Source organism: Grampus griseus (genome assembly GCF_964374135.1).
Source record: "Grampus griseus genome assembly, chromosome: 15".
Classification (NCBI taxonomy): Eukaryota; Metazoa; Chordata; class Mammalia; order Artiodactyla; family Delphinidae; genus Grampus; species Grampus griseus.
In genome coordinates, this window is record NC_139009.1 from 59,555,735 (window position 1) to 59,575,353 (window position 19,619).

Below are 19,619 nucleotides of genomic sequence, written 5' to 3' on the forward strand. Positions count from 1 at the left end.
GGTTTCAAAAATGGCAACGTGCACTGGGAAACTGGATTCTTCACAGGGCCGAGGGAATCTCAGGAGATGTCAGGAGACTGGATGCGAATAAGCAAAGGCCTGGATGGGAAAACCGCACCATCTCAGCAGATGCCTGGAGCCGCCCCTCCTCACGGCTGCTGCAGTGCCCTTTACACCTGGCCCTCAGACACAAACACGGGGAACCAAGAGGCAGACGAGTGTTCGATCTAAATTGAACCTGAAATGCCCGAGTTCCCCTGTAAGTGACTAGATTAAGAGCGGAGGGTTGAGACAGAAATTACTTTTAGTTGTGGGAAAATACTTAGTTGCATTTTTGCACCCCTGAGTCTATGGTCTATAAAAAAAATTGGACACATTACACAAGACACGCTTTCGTATACGTACTTCTGCACTGATATACACAGACCACCGACATTCTCACACATGACAAACATCTATCCAGTGTGTGCTGGTAAATGTTTAACAGTCAGCTTTCTGGGAAACAAAAATAACAACAATGTGATTGGTACCAGTTGCTGATTTCTATGGTATAAATACTCACACCGTGGTAAGTTAGAGCTACCAACACCATACCACTGAACAGAAGTTAGAAAGATGTGCACAATTAGCTCTCTGTGAGCTAGTGCAGGCCAGCTCCAGCACAACCTGCAAAGTTACACTTGTACATCTGTGCATCTGCTCAAAGGTGCCTAGATATGCAGGTTGCTTAGGTTCCTTTAAGAATTGAAATGCTGGTACTTCCCTGGTGGCTCAGTGGTTGGGAATCCGCCTCCCAATGCAGGGGACACGGGTTTGAGCCCCAGTCCGGGAGGATCCCACCTGCCACGGAGCAACTAAGCCTGTGCGCCACAATTACTGAGCCTGCGTGCCACAACTACTGAAGCCAGCGCACCTAGAGCCTGTGCTCTGCTACAAGAGAAACCACAGCACTGAGAAGTCGGAGCACCACAACGGAGAGTAGCCAAGTGGCCCCCGCTCGCAGCGACCAGAGAGAGCCCGCGAACAGCAACCAAGACCCAATGTGGCCCAAAATAAATAAATTTATAAAAAAAAGAATTGAAATGCTAATTCTAATTCTGTACATACACTAGTACAAAAGTGCATAAAGATATTATCTCAGGGTCCTCCCTGGCGATCCAGTTGTAAGACTCCACGCTTCCACTGCAGGGGCACGAGTTCCATCCCTGGTTGGGGAACTAAGATCCCACATGCCTCCAGGGGTGGCCAAAAAAAGATATTATCTCAAATCATGCACTTGTAGACACGTGTAGTCACTTAGAAACATATACAAAGACGAGTTCAAATATATAAATAAATGTACACACATCTACGTATAGATGACACAAGCCAAAACATGCATATAAACACATACATAAACACCCACATGTCCAGTAAGAGGGAGAAAACCAACAGGATTTTCTGGAGTAGCTGCCTTGGCCCAAAGCCCCCCTTTCAGAACCACTTCAGATCAAGGCAGAGGAGACTTGAAGGGCAGACTGTGTATAGCCAGGTATCCACACCTGCTTCTGTGTGCACCCCGCCCCTTCTGGATTGTTCCTGGGGGACCTGCAGGTCTGGAAGAGCTCTTGCCTTACATCAACCAGCCTTAGAGTCCCACCTCCACCCTTAGCAAGGCAGCCCCTCACCTCTCTCTCTTTCACTGTAAGAAAGGCAACTCCAGGGCTTCCCTGGTGGCGCAGTGGTTGAGAGTCCGCCTGCCGATGCAGGGGACACGGGTTCGTGCCCCGTTCTGGGAAGATCCCACATGTCGCGGAGCGGCTGCCCCGTGAGCCATGGCCATTGAGCCTGCGCGTCCGGAGCCTGCGCTCCGCAACGGGAGAGGCCACAACAGTGAGAGGCCCGCATACCGCAAAAAAAAAAAAAAAAAAAAAAGAAAGGCAACTCCAGCCTCTGTCCCTGCCCTCATCCTCGGTCAACAGAGTACGAGGTCAGTATGATCCGCACCCCAACTTCAATCCCTCCCATGACCTCTGCCCTGTCCCTTATCACTTCCTTGTTCATCTCTTCCTGGGCCATTGCCCCAGCCTTCTAAGTGTCTCCCTGCTCCAGGCTCTTCCCTCCCAGTTGTCCTGCTACAAGGAACCTGCCAGATTAATTAGCCTAAAGTGCAGTGCTGAGGTCACACATGTACTGGCAATCTCCCAATGCAGGGCAGATTAGGGCTAGATCCCTCTGAGGCCCCCTGACCACTTGTCCAGCTCCCACTTCCCCAATTTGCAGTTTCATTTCTATTTTCTCCAAACGTCTTTCTCTTCCCCAGTCTGTTCTGCAAATTGGCTCTGCCGTAGAATCTGCTTGCTTCCTTCTTTAGTTCACAGTAGCATTGACTAGCTCTCATGTTTGTGGTACAGTGCTTTATATGTTATAAGTACTCTCAAAACCATTCATGGACCTCCTATCTTGTGCCTGATAGTGAGGTTGGCCCTGGAAATACAGTGCTGAGTAAAAACAGATGTGGTTGTGCTTCCATGAACCAAGTCAACACAACCTGTTGAGGATCTCGGGTCACTAAATCCTCTGTCCCAAAATCGTTAAGTGGATTTGGGAGGGGAGATATTTTTCCCTCCTGTCCCTCTTACCTGACCCCTCCAACCCCCAGGAAATAGGGCCTCTCTGGAGTCGTGGGGACACACTAGAGAAGACAGAATATGAAACTGTGGCTTGCAGATACTTAGGGGACTTTACCAACCTCGTGAGCTTCACAGGAGCAGCTGTCAGGATGCTGCAAGTCCAATACAAAGGGGCATTAAACTTTTACAAGCTATACAGTGGTGAACACTTGTCTGCCTTGCAACATCTTTATTTCCTTCCCATTACGGGAACTACCCACACACATTTTAAGCAACATCTCTTATTTGTGTGAGCCTAGGCTAATAACTTTGATTTCAGAGTTTCCTCACTTGTAATATGTGGTTAGAAATCTGATATTTTCATGGGGTTGTTAGAATGATCAAATGAGATAAATGTACCTAAAAGAGCTTTATATAGAACTTTAATGTACAACACAAATGTACAGTCATTTATTCAATGCAGTTTTCTTCTTTAAATCAATCATAGTTCATAAACAGGTACTCAATGACCGAAATATTCTGGCCCAGATGTCTAGGAGACAGGATATAAAATAGCACCGTGCAATAGAAATGTGTGAGCCACATGTATAATTTTAAAATTTCTAGTAACTATATTAAAAAAGATAAAACAGACTGGCAAAATTGATTTTAATAATATATCATTTTAACCCACTATCTCCAAAATAATATCATTTCAACATGTAACTTGTGTAAAAGTTATTGGAGATATTTTACATTCTGTCTTGGTACGAAATCTTTGCCATCCTGTATTTTACACTCACAGTGCATCTCATTTTGGACCAGCCACATTTCAAGTGCTTGATAGTCACATGTGGCTACTGTGTTGGATGGCAGACACTGATTAGTAATGCCAATAAAAATCAGTTAAGATCTATGTAGTACTTTACGGTTTTCAAAACTCTTTTGATGGTTAAATCCTGTGTTAGCCTGAGTAGGCGGCTGTTTATCATCTCCATTTTGTAGAGGAGAAGCAGCAGCAATTATGTGTAATTCACCCAAGGTCATCCACTAGTAAATGGTGAAAATTCTTATCTTCACACCTTGCTCTTTTACTTCCTTTTCTAACAAGAAATACAAAGGGAAACTTTAATATTATCGTACACATAGATCCCAAGACTCATTGCACTAGTGCATGGAAAGGTACAGTCTTTTCAAAATCCACCTACATCTCCTTTCCTTCAAAAATCCTCCCTGTTTTGGGACTTCCCTCGTGGCGCAGTGGATGGGACTCCACGCTCCCAGTGCAGGGGGCCCAGGTTCGATCCCTGGTCAGGGAACTAGATCCCACATGCTGCTGCGGCTGAGAGTTAACATGCCACAACTAAGGAGCCTGCGAGCCACAGTTAGGGAGCCCACGTGCCTCAACTAAGGAGCCGGCGAGCTGCAACTAAGGAGTCCACCTGCCGCAACTAAGGAGTCCACCTGCCGCAACTAAGACCCAGTGCAACCAAATAAATAAATAAATATTAAAAAAAAAATCCTGCCAGTTTAATTTCACCAGAATCTATTACTTCCATTATTCTAAATATATGTGTTTGTTGGATTAAGCGCCTTCCAGGTCTGATGTGCTATGGATGTAAATGATATAGGTGGGCATTAAAAAAAAAATCCTACTCCTCTCTCCAATATTCCCTATGATGCAGTGCTTTACTTTTTAATTATTCTTGGGGCTTAAACTGAAGTGTTTCAGTGTCCCAAATATGTAAGAACTGAAAAGACTCCTCTCTTCTAGTTTAAAAAGTACATATACACCAAATGTTCACACCAAAGCATAACCAGACCCAGCTGGCTATCAGGGAAAGAGGATCCTAGTGCAGGGTTTCTCTTTAAGAAGATGGGAGTCCCATCCACTGCGCCACCAGGCAAGTCCCCAAACTGGCAGTTTTGAAGGAAAGGAGATAGAGGTGGATTTTGAAAAGACTGTACCTTACCATGCACTAGTGCAATAAGCCTTGGGATCTATGTGTACGACAATATTAAAGTTTCCCTTTGTATTTCTTGTTAGAAAAGGAAGCAAAAGAGAAAGGTGTGAAGATAAGCATTTTCACCATTTACTAGTGGATGACCTCGGGTGAATTACACATAATTGCTGCTGCTTCTCCTCTACAAAATGGAGATGATAAACAGCCACCTACTCAGGCTAACACAGGATTTAACCATCAAAAGAGTTTTGAAAACCATAAAGTACTACATAGATCTTAACTAATTTTTATTGGGCAGGTAGATGGGGGTGGGGAGTGGGGACAGGCCAGCTTGAGAATGGCCCTGCTAAGGACCCCTCCCTAGACTGATGTTCCAGAAGAGACACCAAGGGCAGCTGACTGTCCTTCCAGCACGAGTTGCTGCCCTTTACGGGCCCAGAACCGTCTAGAGGAGCCCGCAGAGGCACGCAGGAGCCCCAGCTTGACTCCCAGACCTGGCATCTTTCCCCTTTGTCCCCCCTTTCCCTGTCACGACCCCGTGTAAGGAAGGAGAGTGCAGTGGTGGCTGGAGGGCAACAAAAGGCTTGTAAAACCTGTCAACAAAAAAGTAATCAGTTGATCTAAGAAAGAAATGGAAAGTTTTATTCCAGCCAAATTTGAAGATTATAACCCAAGAAGAGCATCTCAGAAAGCTCTCAGCACTGTTCCACCTGTTAGAAGTCAAAGCACAGTAATAACAAGTTTTTTGAGAAAGATGGCTGTACATTAAATGATGTATTATTGACAGTTTACATAATCCAGATCTAAGTGCCACGTGACCGCTTATCAAGAAGGAATGTTATCTTTAAGGAGTTGTCTTACCGATGTTAGGAGAACGTTGCTCTTTATGATTAAGCTGGTAATTCTGCCGACGGAGGTTTTGTTAGGGGAACCACTGACCGAAACCACCCACACTGGCCAGCCTCCAAAGTAACCATTTGCACAAGTAGTTTTATGGCAGGAGGTCCTGGTAAGGAACATGGAACTAACAAGCCACCACCAAACCAAAGAATTTGGTAAAGGTCAAAAAGAGACTCCAGTCCATATTGTCCTACCAACCTTCCAGAATCCTCCTCACTGGAATCCATCTTGGATGAGCGATGCGTGCACCACCACGAAGGACCCTGAGTCAGAATGATGGGCCAGAGACAACCTGGAAACCAATCCCATCACCATAAAACCCGAGACCACAAGCCACGTGGCAGAGCAGTCCTCCTGGGTTCCCTTACCCTCCTGCTCTCCACCTGGGTGCCCCTTCCCAATAAAGTCTCTTGCTTTGTCAGCACGTGTGTCTCCTCGGACAATTCATTTCTGAGCGTTAGACAAGAGCCCACTCTCCGGCCCCGGATGGGGTCCCCCTTCCTTCAAGAGTTTGGGGAAGCTTGGTCGATCCATAATGCAGATACACAATGCACAATAGGGGGGAGAGAGGAAGCCAAAGGGGAGATAAAACTTTTCATGTTTAAATTTTTGTCTTGCCATAAAATACGAATTTTATTTCACAAACTGTATCTGCTAGTTCGCCTGGCAGTCTACAGCCCCCAAATACCCTCTACAAAGAACCCAACTTTCTTTGGAAAGTAGTGAAAGCTGAACTCTTTCATCTCTAGGCTTACAAGGACAGCCTGGGGAGCTTTCTCCTTTCCCAGCCTGCTTCTGGTTACTCCTGGTTACACATATTCACACAAGTCCAGCGTAAAGTCTTAGTGGGTGCTCGTGTGCCCACGGTGTGACTCTGCCATCGCCAGGCAGGTGTTGGGTTGAGCAGTGCACTTTTTTAGGACTCCCAGTGGTCCCCTGGCTTCGTGCAGCTCCCCGATCCCACACCCCAGTGGGGGTCTGGCCAGGTGTACCTCACTGTCCTGTTTCACCCAGTCTACGTGGCTCCCACGCATTGCGCACGCGCGAGGCGGAGCTGCCAGCAACTTCCGGGCACTGAGGGGAGAGCAAGGCAACGGGTCTAGGGGGTCCGGCCCAAACACCCCTTCCTGGCTCCTCCGCTTGGGATCCCGTATCCATCTCCAGAAGCAGGACTCAGGAGGCGGGGAGGCGATCTGCAGGAGCCGCTGAGGACCGCACTCACCCAGCCCGGTGCCATAGCCAGACCAGCAGCCCTGAGGCTTGGGGCGGGCCACGGTGCCACGCCCCGCGCACGCGCACTGGGAGTCGGCTGGACCGCACGGACGTTCACGTGACGCGGGGCGGTGCCCAGCGGGCTGGAGGTCCGGGATCGCCGACAGGAGGGAAGCAAACGGCGGGATCCGCGGTGGCGGTAGCAGCAGCATGGCCGCGCTCTATGGGGGTGTAGAGGGGTGAGTGCGGTCCGGAGGAGGGAGTCCGGAAGGGGCGGCCTGGGCCACTCTCTGGCCCGAGGGCGGGGCGGAAGGCCGTGGCCAGGTCGGCAGGCTGGTGACCTCCCACCTCAGTCAGGGTCCGGCCACTTTGGGCTTTTGGGCTGCGGGGTCTTGTGGAGGAGGAGTGTGTGCCCGCGCGACGGTGCTCTTGCGCGCGCGGTCGTGTGCTTTGTAGGCACTGTGTGCCACAGCCACACCCCGGGGCAGGTCCTTTGTGTTTAGCGGCGGAACCACAGCCCTTTCTCCCACGAAAGACCCACTCCACAGTGCTCCGCTGGAGAAGCTTCTTTTTTCCATTCCCGCTCCGGAGAGAGTTTTGCAGAACAGGTGTCGGGTGTGAAGTTGCTGGACTGGGGGTCGGGAGCGGGGGTGTGGTGGAATCCCGGACAGTGATCTTTGCCGGAAGGTATCTGGGACCTAAAGCTGGGGGAGGCTGAAACCCCTCCATTCTTGGCACTCCAGGCTACTCACTCTAGATCCAACCCTCTGTTATTCTTGCTTATTTCCTGTTCGGAAGCTTGTCTGCAGGACTTTTTGTAATAGCTCTTCCCCTCGGTGTGACTATGGGCAAGAGTTTTGCCCTATCTGGGCTTTCGTTACCACGTGTGTGAAGTTATAAGAGGGATGAACCGAATGATCTCTAAGTCCCCTGCATGTGGGTGTGGGTCCCCTGGGTGTGTCAAATCAGGGCACAGTAGAGGGTCTGAGCCAGGGCACTTACTTTTGAATCTGACATTGCATTACTTCAGTGGCAGTCACATTTCACTGCTGACTCATGGACCCCAAAGTCTTTTTTTTCACATGCATTGTTATGATTGATCTCCCCTGCCCTGTATTTATTGCACTGTTTTTTTTTAAAAAAAAACTACAGAAATTTGCGTTCATCCCTGTTATATTCATGTGTAACATATGACCCATTTTTCCAGTTTGTCAAGAGGTTCTTTGGGACGATAATCTGCCGCCTCATGCATTAACTACCCCTTGAAACTTCTTGTCATCTTCGAGTTTGATCAGCAGGTCTTCAGTGTCCTTTTGTGATATTCCTAAAAGTACTGATCAGTAAAGAAACATACATCGCACCACCACAGACCTCCGTCCAAACTACCATTTCTCCCAGTAATAAGCATTTGACCCTTTAGTTGCTTAAGCAGGTATTAACTCTTCGTGTCATCTGGCCAGCATTTCTCACAAGGGTGTCTTGAAAATCTTGGCAGCTGGAGCTGCTAAAGGCAGCCTTTAGCTATTGTGAGAGAAGCAGAGAGACGTGCCATTCTTTTTAGTCACGTTTACTGAGTGTTACCTGTGCCTGGAATGAGGGTAAATAAATGATCCAGAGCTTGACCCAGTGGAACTTGTAGTCTAGTGAGAGGCAGACAGGAAAACAGCTTAACGCACTTCTAATACAGAGGAGTCCATGGGGGCACTGACATGGCTGAACTAATGGAGCTGTAGTGGTGGGCCACACATCGGAGGTTTCAAGGACGAGGTGATATATGAGTAGGGTCTTGCAGGATCGGTAGGATACCCCCAAGGGAAGCTGAGCAGGAACTATGTTTTGGAAGTCCAAGAGCCCAGCAAACACCCAGCCACAGAGGAGGGTTTGGGAATGGTGATTGGGCTTGCTGAAGCTGTCCCCCTCACTCTGGGCTCTGCCTATGACAAGGACTGCACAAGTTTAGCTGTATCTGCAGGTTTTTCTGAGCAAGACTGAGTGCCCCCTTGTGTTCTGTAGGGGAGGCACACGATCCAAGGTCCTTTTACTCTCAGAGGATGGGCAGGTCCTGGCAGAAGCGGATGGACTCAGCACAAACCACTGGGTAAAGGCCACACTGAGGGGACCAGTGGGCTTGACTGTGGCTTTATTCTCTGTAACTCCTGTTAAGGTGGGGGCTGGGGGCTCACTTGGCAGCCTGTAGGGGCGACAGAGGTCATGCAGGCCTTTGTAACTCCTCCTTCCCTTGACTGGGGCCAGCTGATCGGGACAGACAAGTGCGTGGAGAGGATCAACGAGATGGTGAACAGGGCCAAACGGAAAGCAGGGGTGGATCCTCTTGTTCCTCTACGAAGCCTGGTGAGTCTGGGTAGAGTTTGGGAATTAGGTCACAGCAACACTGAGACAGCGAGTTTGAACTAGATGGGTCCGATGACTGCAAAGGGAAAGGCCTTGAGGGCTTAGTCTCTGGTCTAGAAACTCACCTGATCACATCCACTCTTGTGGCTGCATTGTCACCTACAAGCCACAAGGATTGGAAGGGCACAGGGCTTTGGAGAGCCATGAGACCTCGGTTTGAATCCCAGCTTTGTCACTCAGCATCTGTGGTGTGTGACCCTAAGCAGGTTACTTATGTGCTCGAAGCCTCAGTTTCCTCGTTTGGAAAATACGGAAAACAGTAGCTACCTCAGAGTTGCTGGGATGGTAAAATGGCATGATGCATCCCAAAGTGGTTTGCACAGAGCCTGACCCATAAGGTCTGATTAAGTGTTACCTGTTATTCCTGGCTCAGCTTTCTCCCGAGTTGCTGTAGCTCCGGCTACTTCCTGGACGTATCCTCAGGGAGATGTCCTGCAGGCACAGCCAAACCCCACGCATTCTGAACCAAGCTTACCTCTCCTCGACTTGCTCCTCGGCCTGATTTTTTCTGTTAAGGGCACTGTTGTCCTCCCCGGCTCCTAACCTGGCATTGTTGAATCCTTCGTCTTGGCAGGGCTCAGTCCAGGTTCTTCTTGCAGCCGCAGCCTTCGATGAGGCACTGTGTGTGGCAGAGGGAGGACTGGGGCTGCATGAACAGGGTATGCCCAGCGGTAGCAAGCAGGGAGCAGATGTAGGAGGGGAGGGGGTCGAGAAAGGAGCTGGGTCTGGGGCGCTGCTTGCTCGTTCACCTCCCGCGTGGCCTAGGGCCTATCCCTGAGCGGTGGGGATCAGGAGGACGCGGTGAGGATCCTGATGGAGGAGCTGAGGGACCGATTTCCCTACCTGAGCGAAAGCTACTTAATCACCACTGACGCCGCCGGCTCCATCGCCACAGCTACGCCGGATGGTGAGGATGTGGAGGGCGGGGTGAGGTTGAGAACCGGTTTTCCTGGGGAAGCCCCTTAGATTTAGCTGGCAGAAGTTGACTAGTAAATACCTGGGAGGCAGCCTTCATCACAGCCCCTGCTCCCTTCATTAGCTGAGGTTTGCCAGAGCAGGCACTGGACAGAAGGAGGGGGGGCAGGAAGGGTGTCTTGATGGGAAGCAAGAAAGGAGTCCAACATGAGACTCCGTTGCAGAGGAGGGAGCCCCTGGGCAGTGCAGCGACGAAGCAGGCTGGAGAAAGCAGCAAGTGCTGAAAAGACAATGGGAGGAACTCTGTGACGGGAGTATAAAAAGTGCTGGTATCGTGAGATTGGCATTTGAATCTCAGCTCCTGTTTTGCCAGCTATACTATCTTGGAGAAGTTATGGAACGCTCTGAGTTTCAATTTCCTTATCTATAAAATGGGGGTAATTGTATTCATAAGGTGGTTTAGGGTACTGAATGAGTATCACTGTGTGAATAGGGTCTGACACAATCCCTGGGACTCAGTAAAGCAGGTAGTCACTTGAAGGCTGGCTGGGCAAGGAGACCCAGACTCGTGTGCCTCTCTGTTCCCTAGAGAAGGGTACTATGTGATTGGAGTTTCTATGAGACCCAGGCCCTCCACCTTCAGGCAGGAAACTAGCTGGGCTCGGTTTTCTCTACAAAACTGGGTGGTGATCCCTTTGCTTGGGGCTGGTTTCTGTCCTTTCTTTCCTCAGTCAGAAGCTGTGTGCTCTGTGCAGGGCCTCGGCCACACTGAGCCTCCTGTGCCCTTTCCCCAGGTGGGATCGTGCTCATCTCTGGGACAGGTTCCAACTGCAAGCTCATCAACCCCGATGGCTCTGAGAGCGGCTGCGGTGGCTGGGGCCACATGATGGGAGATGAGGGCTCAGGTGAGCTCACGCCGACTGGGCCTGGCTCAGGGTCCTGGACCGTTCACTTCCTGCAGCTCCCCATCTTCCTCTCCCCTCCCCTCAGCCTGCTGACCCCCTGGGGCTCTCTGGGGAGAGCGCCTGAATCTGAGTCCAAGATAATGACTAAGAGATCTAGAGATGCAAATGCTGGACTACTGGCTGGCCGTGCTCTTCAGCAGTGATTTGCACCCAGGACTCAGATTCATGCCTCAGCATAATAGCCGTTGCCTACCTGTGTTGACTTTTGGAGTCCTTAGGAGGGAGTTGACGCTGTGAAGGTTAAGGCCATAGATGTCAGGAAATGCCGTACCAGTCTGCTAGTGGGACGGGGGTCTAGAAGCTCCTCCCACCATCACCTCTTCATAGGTAGCAGGTGGACATTTTCATAAGGGCCCTTAGGGTCCAGCTCCTGGCAGTGACTCTCGTGGTTTGGGTGGCAGCTGACTGACCTGGTCTTTACGTGGGGATGGGAACTGATGTGACACAGCTTCGCCTGTTCAGTCTTCCCCCTCCAGCTTTCCCTTACGTGGGTCAGTCAGATACGGTTTAATTAGAGGACCCTAGGCTGGGAATTGGGGCACCTAATTCTCTGTAATACTCAACCCTGTCTAGGTGTGAGTTTCCTTCCCTGTGAACTCGGGGAGATTGCCCCATCTTCTTAGCCCTTTCTGCTCTCTGCAGCCTACTGGATTGCACACCAGGCAGTGAAAATAGTGTTTGACTCCATCGACAACCTAGAGGCGGCTCCTCATGACATTGGCTATGTCAAACAGGCCATGTTCAACTATTTCCAGGTACTCCCCCTGCCCCTGGTAAACATGCACACCTGGGATAGGGCAGCGGGAGACCGAGCAGGAGTGAATTCAGGAGAGGGACTGGGTGGGCCCGGGGAAGTCGGGGGGAATTGTTTGTCAGAGCTGGAGGATAGAGAAGTCGTCTGTGAGGACCGGATTCAGAATGAGGTGGGCACGCATTCCCCGCATGAGGAGAGGGTAGGCTGCGGACAGACTGGGCTTCATCCTTGGGCAGCTGGACTCTGCAGCGAGTTGAAGGCAGATGCCATTTGGGCTGAAGTGAGAGGTGCAGGGTGAGATCAGGAGACAGTGCACACAGACACAGGGACAGCAGGTGAAGTCTGAACAGGTATGTTGGCCAGTGAGCTGCCTCTGGCTGTATGGGGCAGGGAGGAGAGCCTGTTAAAGAGGGGCAGGGAGAGTTCTTGGGAGGGTACAGCTTCCCACCCAGGGAGGGCATCAGGGATTGACTACCCTCCTTGTCTGGGCTGTGCTCATTTGTAGTGGGTTAGGAAACAGCAGCCTTTAGCTGCACCAGAGGTGGAGGCTGAGAGAGGAGAAGGCAAGTAAGTTTATTTGAGAGACATCTCTCTGGCTGAGGGCCACTTAGGCGAGCTGACTCAGCAGATTGGTTCTGAACACCACTAATAAGTCTACTACTCCCTCTCTTATTGTTTAGTCATTAAGACATTAGAAAGATTAAATGACAAAGTATGTATGACATGCTTAATACGTGGCCACAGATGCTCAAATTCTAGCCCCCCACCCCCTCTTCCATTTTAGTAACGTATTCTAGGGAATCTCTGGTTCTTGGGACCTTCAGAGGCGTCACAGGTGTGTAAGGTAGTTGAGGTAGAAGATGGACTTTATGTGGTGAAATAAGTGTGGGAGAAACAAATCAATTTTGACTTCTCAGAGCCTTTGATCTGCATTGTGACTCTTAAGGGAGAGGTGCAATGAGCAGTAGTGGTTAGATTCCTTCGACCAAAGAAATCTTTTCAAGGGCACCTCAAGGAACTGCAGAAGACTCTGGTGAGCGCAGGTCTCTGCTCTGTGTTGCGTCCAGGCTAACCTCTAAAGAGCAGTAGAGCCATGCTGGGGAAAACAAATAACTTTTCTCAAATGAGAAATCTCAAATCCTTGTACTCTAGAGCATAAACAAATATTATTCCAGCTTTTCAAACAGTAGAGACATCAGGAAGGCCAACTGGGTGGGCAGACTGGGAATTTTCCTTTGCTTCTGATGACTATCTTGTGCCTTTTCTCTGTCTCTCAGGTGCCAGATCGGCTAGGAATCCTCACCCACCTGTATAGGGACTTTGATAAATGCAGGTTTGCTGGGTTTTGCCGGAAAGTTGCAGAAGGTACTGGAGATGGGGTAGGGTTTTTATCTGACTTTGTTCTGCAAAGACCTCCCTAATTGGAGAGTGGAGCAGGGTTCAGATGGGGATTGGAAGCCAATTTCCCTTTGACCAAGTGCCATCAGTTTTCTGCCACCGTGGGCCTTGGTACTGGTGAGCATTGAGGTGGAGACAGAAGGACACGCAGGTTGTACTGCCAGTCGTTTTACATTACCTGTTTCTCTTCGTGACAGCTGTCACGGCTTGTGCAGGCTGTATGTCTGTTTCTGAGAAATTTATGAAGCAGTTATCCTTTGGGCAGATCTATAACTTTCTTTTTTAACGAGTGATACCCAGAGGCCTAGGGAATCACGGAGCGGTTAGGCGTATTTGGTTGGGTATCAGGAGGAGCTGAACCATAGGGCTTGTTTGCACGTTGCTCTTGCTCCAGTGTGCGGTCCATGCTCCCTTAATTTGGATTCCTGAAGCCTCAGGGCATTGTAGGGCCCTCTTAGCTCCTGCTGGTCTGAGGCCCTTTCAGAGCAGAGCTAGGAAGGGGCTGGGCTGACTAACAGCAGACTGTTGGAGGCGGGTGGGCAGCCCCGAGAGGAGTACCAGCCAGCTGTTCAAGTAGGGTCCTGGGTCCCCAGAGCAGAGAGACCTTCGGGGACAGACTGAATAACTCAGTGTAAGTTGGAGTACAGACCAGGTGCCAGTGTTTTCCCCAGTGGGGCTGCCCTTCTTGAGTGCCTGGAGTGAGCCACCTCTGTCCAGGACACCCTTCCTAGGGTGAAAGTAGCTGGTGGGGGCCGGTGGGTAAGGACGAGAGGCAGCTCTGGAGGCTGGCTTAACCCACACGCCGTGAGGTGAGCATCTGTTCCTGATTGAGACCTCTGCTAGCCATCGTACTCGCACTGCACTGTTGCTGCCCTGAGACAGAGAGAGAAAGAGTCACTGAGGACCGGAGCCTCCCTGGGTATTCACCCACTCCATTCCTTCCTCCCTACCCCAGGTGCTCAGCAGGGAGATCCCCTTTCCCGTTACATCTTCAGGAAGGCTGGGGAGATGCTGGGCAGACACGTTGTGGCAGTGTTGCCTGAGATTGACCCGGTGAGTCGAAGGGGGGAAATGGAGGCTGGGGAGCTTCTGGGCCAGACTCGGCCCTTTCCCATTAGAATGAGACTGTCCCACCAAACTGTGTAAACTGGGTACGATTTTAAAGGAACTTAGGGTATGAGAAAAATTCTGCGGGAAGTCTGTAACACAAAGAAGTTCTTTGGGTCAGTGCCCTCCCTCATCCGTGTTTATATATAGCAGATTGGCTTACTGTGGTATATGTGCTGTCCCCTTTCTTTCAGTTCTGCTTCTGTCCATTTCCCTCCCTTCTCTTTTCTTCCTCTGTGTTGCTGCTTAACTCTTTATTCCCTTCCGTCCTCTACCTTGCCTTTATGAATCTCTCTATTTTGCTCCCTTTTTTTTTCTTTTGAGTCCACCTTCTGGTTCTCAGCTAGAGGGAGAGTGACTGAGATAGGTTGGGCTGGTCTTAAGAAACGTCCCCCTCTGGCACTGGGGAGGCTTGGTTGCCCCCAGTATCCATTTCTGCTCTCCTCCAGGTCTTGTTCCAAGGGGAGATTGGCCTCCCCATCCTGTGTGTGGGCTCTGTGTGGAAGAGCTGGGAGCTGCTGAAGGAAGGTGAGTATAGGGTGGGGGGCAGGTTGAGACAGGCAAGGGCAAGAGATGGGGCTGGAAAGGGGGTGGTCTGGGAAAACAGCCTGCCCTGGGGAGGACTTGGGACCTGGGCCCTGAGGCCTGGACAGGCCACTGATGTCTCAGACCAAGACCCTCATCCTTCACTCTTCCACGGAGTCCTTTTACAATGTCCCATCCAGCTTCCTTGAACTCTTAGAAAGACATTCTCTTCCAGAGGATTTATTAAATAGGCACCACCTTTTAAAAATTAAAGACAAATCTGACTTGAAATTGGAGCTTCTGACCAGCATGTGGTGACATCCCAGTTACCATAATCCTAGCTAGAAGGAAAGAAATGTGCCTTTTGCAACCTTGCAGCTTGTTTCAGGTGGCTGTGTGGTTTCCATTAGATACTCTGAAGTAGCTCCAGGATCCCTGATGCTGCCTAGGAACCGCTGGGAGGCATCGGGGCCTGGGGGCCTCGGGCTCCAGTGCCCCACAGCCGTTGCTGGACTCACGCACCCTGGTGCAACCATCTGTTAGGGATTTGGCATGTGGGACCTCCACAGGATGCCTCAGGGCCTGGGCCTCTTCTTTCCCTCCCTCTGTCCCCACCTTCTCCCTGGTCTCTCATCTGCATCCTCTACGTTCTTTCCTCCAGGTTTTCTTTTGGCGCTGACCCAGGGCAGAGAGATCCAGGCTCAGAACTCCTTCTCCAGCTTCACCCTGTTGAAGCTACAGCACTCCTCTGCCCTGGGCGGGGCCAGCCTAGGGGCCAGGCACATCGGGCACCTCCTCCCCATGGACTACAGCGTCAATGCCATTGCCTTCTACTCCTACACCTTCTCCTAGGGGGCTGGCCCTGGTTCCACCCCCTCCAAGCCCAGTGGACATTGGGTGCTGGAAGGCAGGAGGCTTTTTCTCCTTTTCCTTTTCTTTTTTTTGAAAAAGAAACATATAGAAGAAAATAAACGCACTTTACCCACTCCCCAGTTGGATTGTGTTATCAAGCACGTTTGCTGTGTACATCCTCAGCTCACCTGCCAGCAGGTATCCCAGAGGGCTCAGAGATGATTTTAGCCCAGGGTTTAAAGCCCCACCCCCAGATGCTTGACCTGTGGTCTGCAATCTGCTCGCCACACGGTTAGGCAGATAACCTGTGTGCTGCCCCTGCCCACCACGTTAGATACTTATGCCATGTGGCTGCCAGTTAACCTGTGATCTCAGTTTTCTCCAGTCAAAGGCAAGGGTCAAGATTGCTGCCTGACTATTTTTAGTGGAACTAAGTGTTGTCCATGGAGAACATCACCAGCAATAACCTTAGCTATATCACACCCTCTCTTGATAGTCCCAGTAGGATTTAGGGGACAGGGGACAATTCTAATCTGGGAGAATTTTTACCTCACTGGATTTGGTACTTACAGGTGAACAGCACATTTTGCAGTTTTTCTGCATGAATGAGCTCTTAAGAAGTTGTGCAGATGGCTGATATCCAAGAAGGCCAACTAGGCACAACTAGGCAGCCTACGTGTTCCTGGTGACTGCTGGCCTGGCTCTGGTTACAGGATGACACTGTTGTGTGGCAGCGGGAATGATGAACATCAGTGAGGAGCAGATATGATTTCCTGTCCTCTGGATACTGCAGGTTGATTGGTCAAGACAAGCCCAGAGCTTCCTGTTCTGCCCGTGCTGCTTGGCGAAGACCGAAGCCAGAGTCTCGATCCACAGTGGCTGCCTCTCCAGGTGTCTGGAGCGTAAGCTGTTAGAGGCATGGGTCATGTCCTAAACGTCAGTTCTCAAACTGCTGTGCATCAGTTATTCACGAGCTTGTTTTAAACTCAGGTTTCTATTTTTTCCCCCTTCCATAAGGTGTCTGATTCATTAGGTCAAGGATGAGATGAGATGGGGAATTTTCATTTCTACCAAATACCTTGGGTAATTTCTGCTGCAGAGGTCCAGGATCTGCACTTGAGGGCGCTCTACCCAATAATTTTGGAGCTCTGATTAGGCTCTCAACGGGGTCGTGAATACTTGTTTCCCAAGTCAGATGACACTTATTTCACTGTCTAGAACACAACGGTAGCGGCTCTTGTCCCATCAGCTCTAGCTCAACACAACAATAACTCAAGACAAGTCCCTTCTGAAGGGACAGCCAGCCCTCTTCACATCTAGGTATGGCCCAGACCACTGGGGTCAGCTCTCAGCAAGTCACCAGTACATCATCAGCTAAAAAGCTTGCAAGGAGTCAGGGACACAGCAGAGTGCCTTTGCTCCATCTCAGTCCTAATAACGCTTACTGATGAGTGGTGAACTTTGGAGAAGTCTTTTCACATGATCTCAGGACCAGGATCAAGCAGTGTTTCGGATTTATAATCTAAAACTATTGGTGAAGAGTTTAAAAAGAGATATTTATGTTCTTCAGGGTACAGCCATCACTTCCTTACCATTGTCCAGGCTCTACTATTCCAGATGGACAGTGGAGGGCTTAGAGCACAGCTTGACTGACTTTCTAGTGCCAGCTCATAAGTATTCACTAAATATTAGTTGAAAAAATGAAGGCAATGTTAAACTGCACAAGGTCACTTTGTGTTCCTTTTTCCATTGGTCAAAGGAGATGTGATGGGGTAGCTTATTCTCCAGTTAGGCTCTGTTACACAGAGGTTGCAGTGCAGGTCATAAGTGATTTTTGATGAGATTCTCCCCCTTTAATTTTAAACTTACAATCTCCTTCACTAATAAGATACCAGGAGCAATTAATGGGATTCCGCAGTGCCAAGGCATTGAATATGTATGTATTCATCTCATCTGAGCTTATAACAGCCAAACGAGAGCTGGGAACAAGAAATGGACTTGAAGAGGCCGGCACTGCCTTAATCTACCTGTGTGATGTCGTGGACAGCATGGCCTCATCTGCGCCATCCATTCAGCAAATGTTCACTGAATGTCTTCTGGCTGTGATGAGCGCTCTAAGGATTTTTAATGTAAGGATTAAAAATGAGTATACCGTTACACCTTATACCAACAGAAAGTTGGTAAAAATTTATGGACTATACTGCTTACAATATCTGCACTTCTCTTTAATGTACTTAGTTTAATGAAAATTTTAAGTGAATGAATACACCATTCACGTCTGTAAGGCTGTGAATAGTTAGGCCCTGTATAGACATAACTATCTCAAAAAGCTGTAAATAGGCAAGTCAGCTCAGATTTTTTTAAACCTGATTGTAGGAAGGAGGCAAATAAAAGCACTCAAAACAAAACCCATTGGCTGTGGTCTGGTCCCATGATCTTTTTACTATAAAGCCTCGCGGAGAATCATTGGGAGATTCAAGCTAGGTGTAAACCGAGTAAGAGTTACCAGACTAACCTCCACAAGAGCAAGGATGATGTCTGCTTGTTAACTCCAGCAGCCCTGGTACCCAGGACAATGCTTGGTACCTAGCAAGTTCTCAAACTTGTTCAGTAGTTGAAAGGCAGATACAGAAGCCCTTTACTTGTTTTCTAGATGAGGCAGTTTTCCCCAGGAACAGGAAAATATCAGCTATCCAACTGACCTTCAAACCCAAGGATTTCCTGTTACCGCCTCTGTTCAAAGCCACACACATTATTGCCACTATCACTACCATGTATTAAGTGCCTATCATATGCCAGGCAGTATTTTGAAATTAAATTTGGTCTAATTTTCACAATAGCCCCCAGGAGGAAGGTGTCACACCTTCACGAATAAACAGGTTCAGGCCAAAGGCACGAAGTGGTGGAGGTGGGATTCACGCAGGTCTGTGACTTCCAACACAATGCTTGTACTACTTCGTAACACCATTTAGAATGGAAAATTGGGCAACTAAAACTGAGCCATGTTGAGACAAAATCAAACACGTACCATGCATACGCCCCCTTGTAATATGATATAATGACCCAACTGTAGGAAAAAGGGTACCACTGCCAGCAAATGCATTTTATTCTCATTTTAATGAGATTTTCAACAGCTGCCATTTGGTTTGTATAGCAAATTTTTAAAAAAGTAACTATTATTTTTCCATTTTTGATATTTTTATGAAAAGTATTTTCTTCAGTTTTAAAGCCCTGCCCCTCCCCCAAAGTATTAATAACTACCATGTGATGTGTATTTAGGGGAAAAAAAAGGAACAAAAACAGCTTTTAAAACACTTGAGAAATAGGGATAAAGGTCCAAAGTCCAGGCCTGGGCCTGCTGGAGGTGGTAAGCTGCCCTGGCACGCTCGGCGCTTCACCGTCCACAACAGCAGATGCGTGGGCCGTGCACAGACCCGCTGGGATGTACCGCAAAGTCCACTCCCTTTCTCCTCCTGACGGCCTCTGTTGGCTGGCCTCTTTCCTTCCAAATCGGTCTAACAAAGGCAGCACGATCTTTAACACATGTTCCGCTTTGTAATGGAGACGACGCTATTGAGCAAGTTCAGAGATTCCTCCATTTTGTCGGGGAGGAAAAAATATTCAACACAGTATTGATGGTTTCACTTTCTTGTCCACTCAAACACATGCTCATTAACATATTAAGCTAATTATCAGACGCTTCAGAAGCCCGATGTGTAGACAGCACAGAAGTTTCATGTAAAAAGGAAGTTGCAAAATTATAAAAGTTTCTGCAGCAGGTCAGGATCCTCGCGGAGCTTCTGATGACGAAGCTGGTTCTGATAGGCCGTCCCTTTGACATGCGCAGCAGCCCCGCCAGGAGCCCTATGTTCTCAGGGTTCCATTTAGACCACAGGAGGTTGAAATCCATGTTTAAAAGACCCCCTGCTGACGAAACATATATCCATCGATGGAATATTATTTAGCAATAAAAAAGGAACAAACTACTAACACAAGTTATGTCATGGGTGAACCTCGAAAATAT

The 19,619-nt window shown here is 49.1% G+C and overlaps 1 protein-coding gene across 2 annotated transcripts; it reads left to right on the forward strand.

The window, feature by feature from the left end:
- Positions 1-6,772: 6,772 nt before the first annotated feature.
- On the forward strand, positions 6,773-15,731 carry NAGK (N-acetylglucosamine kinase). 2 transcript variants are annotated; one of them, XM_082672233.1, is made up of 10 exons: positions 6,773-6,906; positions 8,681-8,765; positions 8,921-9,019; positions 9,845-9,986; positions 10,789-10,899; positions 11,602-11,714; positions 12,991-13,078; positions 14,067-14,164; positions 14,668-14,746; positions 15,405-15,731. In XM_082672233.1, the coding sequence occupies exons 1-10, from the start codon at positions 6,878-6,880 to the stop codon at positions 15,593-15,595; spliced, it is 1,035 nt and encodes a 344-aa protein (XP_082528359.1). In that variant the 5' UTR covers positions 6,773-6,877; the 3' UTR covers positions 15,596-15,731. The 2 variants fall into 2 exon arrangements, with proteins under 2 accessions (XP_082528359.1, XP_082528360.1); XM_082672234.1 differs by lacking the exons at positions 6,773-6,906; positions 8,681-8,765; positions 8,921-9,019; positions 9,845-9,986 and adding an exon at positions 10,069-10,323.
- Positions 15,732-19,619: the final 3,888 nt, after the last annotated feature.

Bases quoted from the DNA above. Each gene is read 5' to 3' on its own strand.
- NAGK (XM_082672233.1), top strand. From the start codon at position 6,878: ATGGCCGCGCTCTATGGGGGTGTAGAGGG. The intron at 14,165-14,667 runs GTGAGTCGAAGG...GCTCTCCTCCAG, and splicing joins TGTTGCCTGAGATTGACCCG to GTCTTGTTCCAAGGGGAGAT. The intron at 14,747-15,404 runs GTGAGTATAGGG...TCTTTCCTCCAG, and splicing joins CTGGGAGCTGCTGAAGGAAG to GTTTTCTTTTGGCGCTGACC.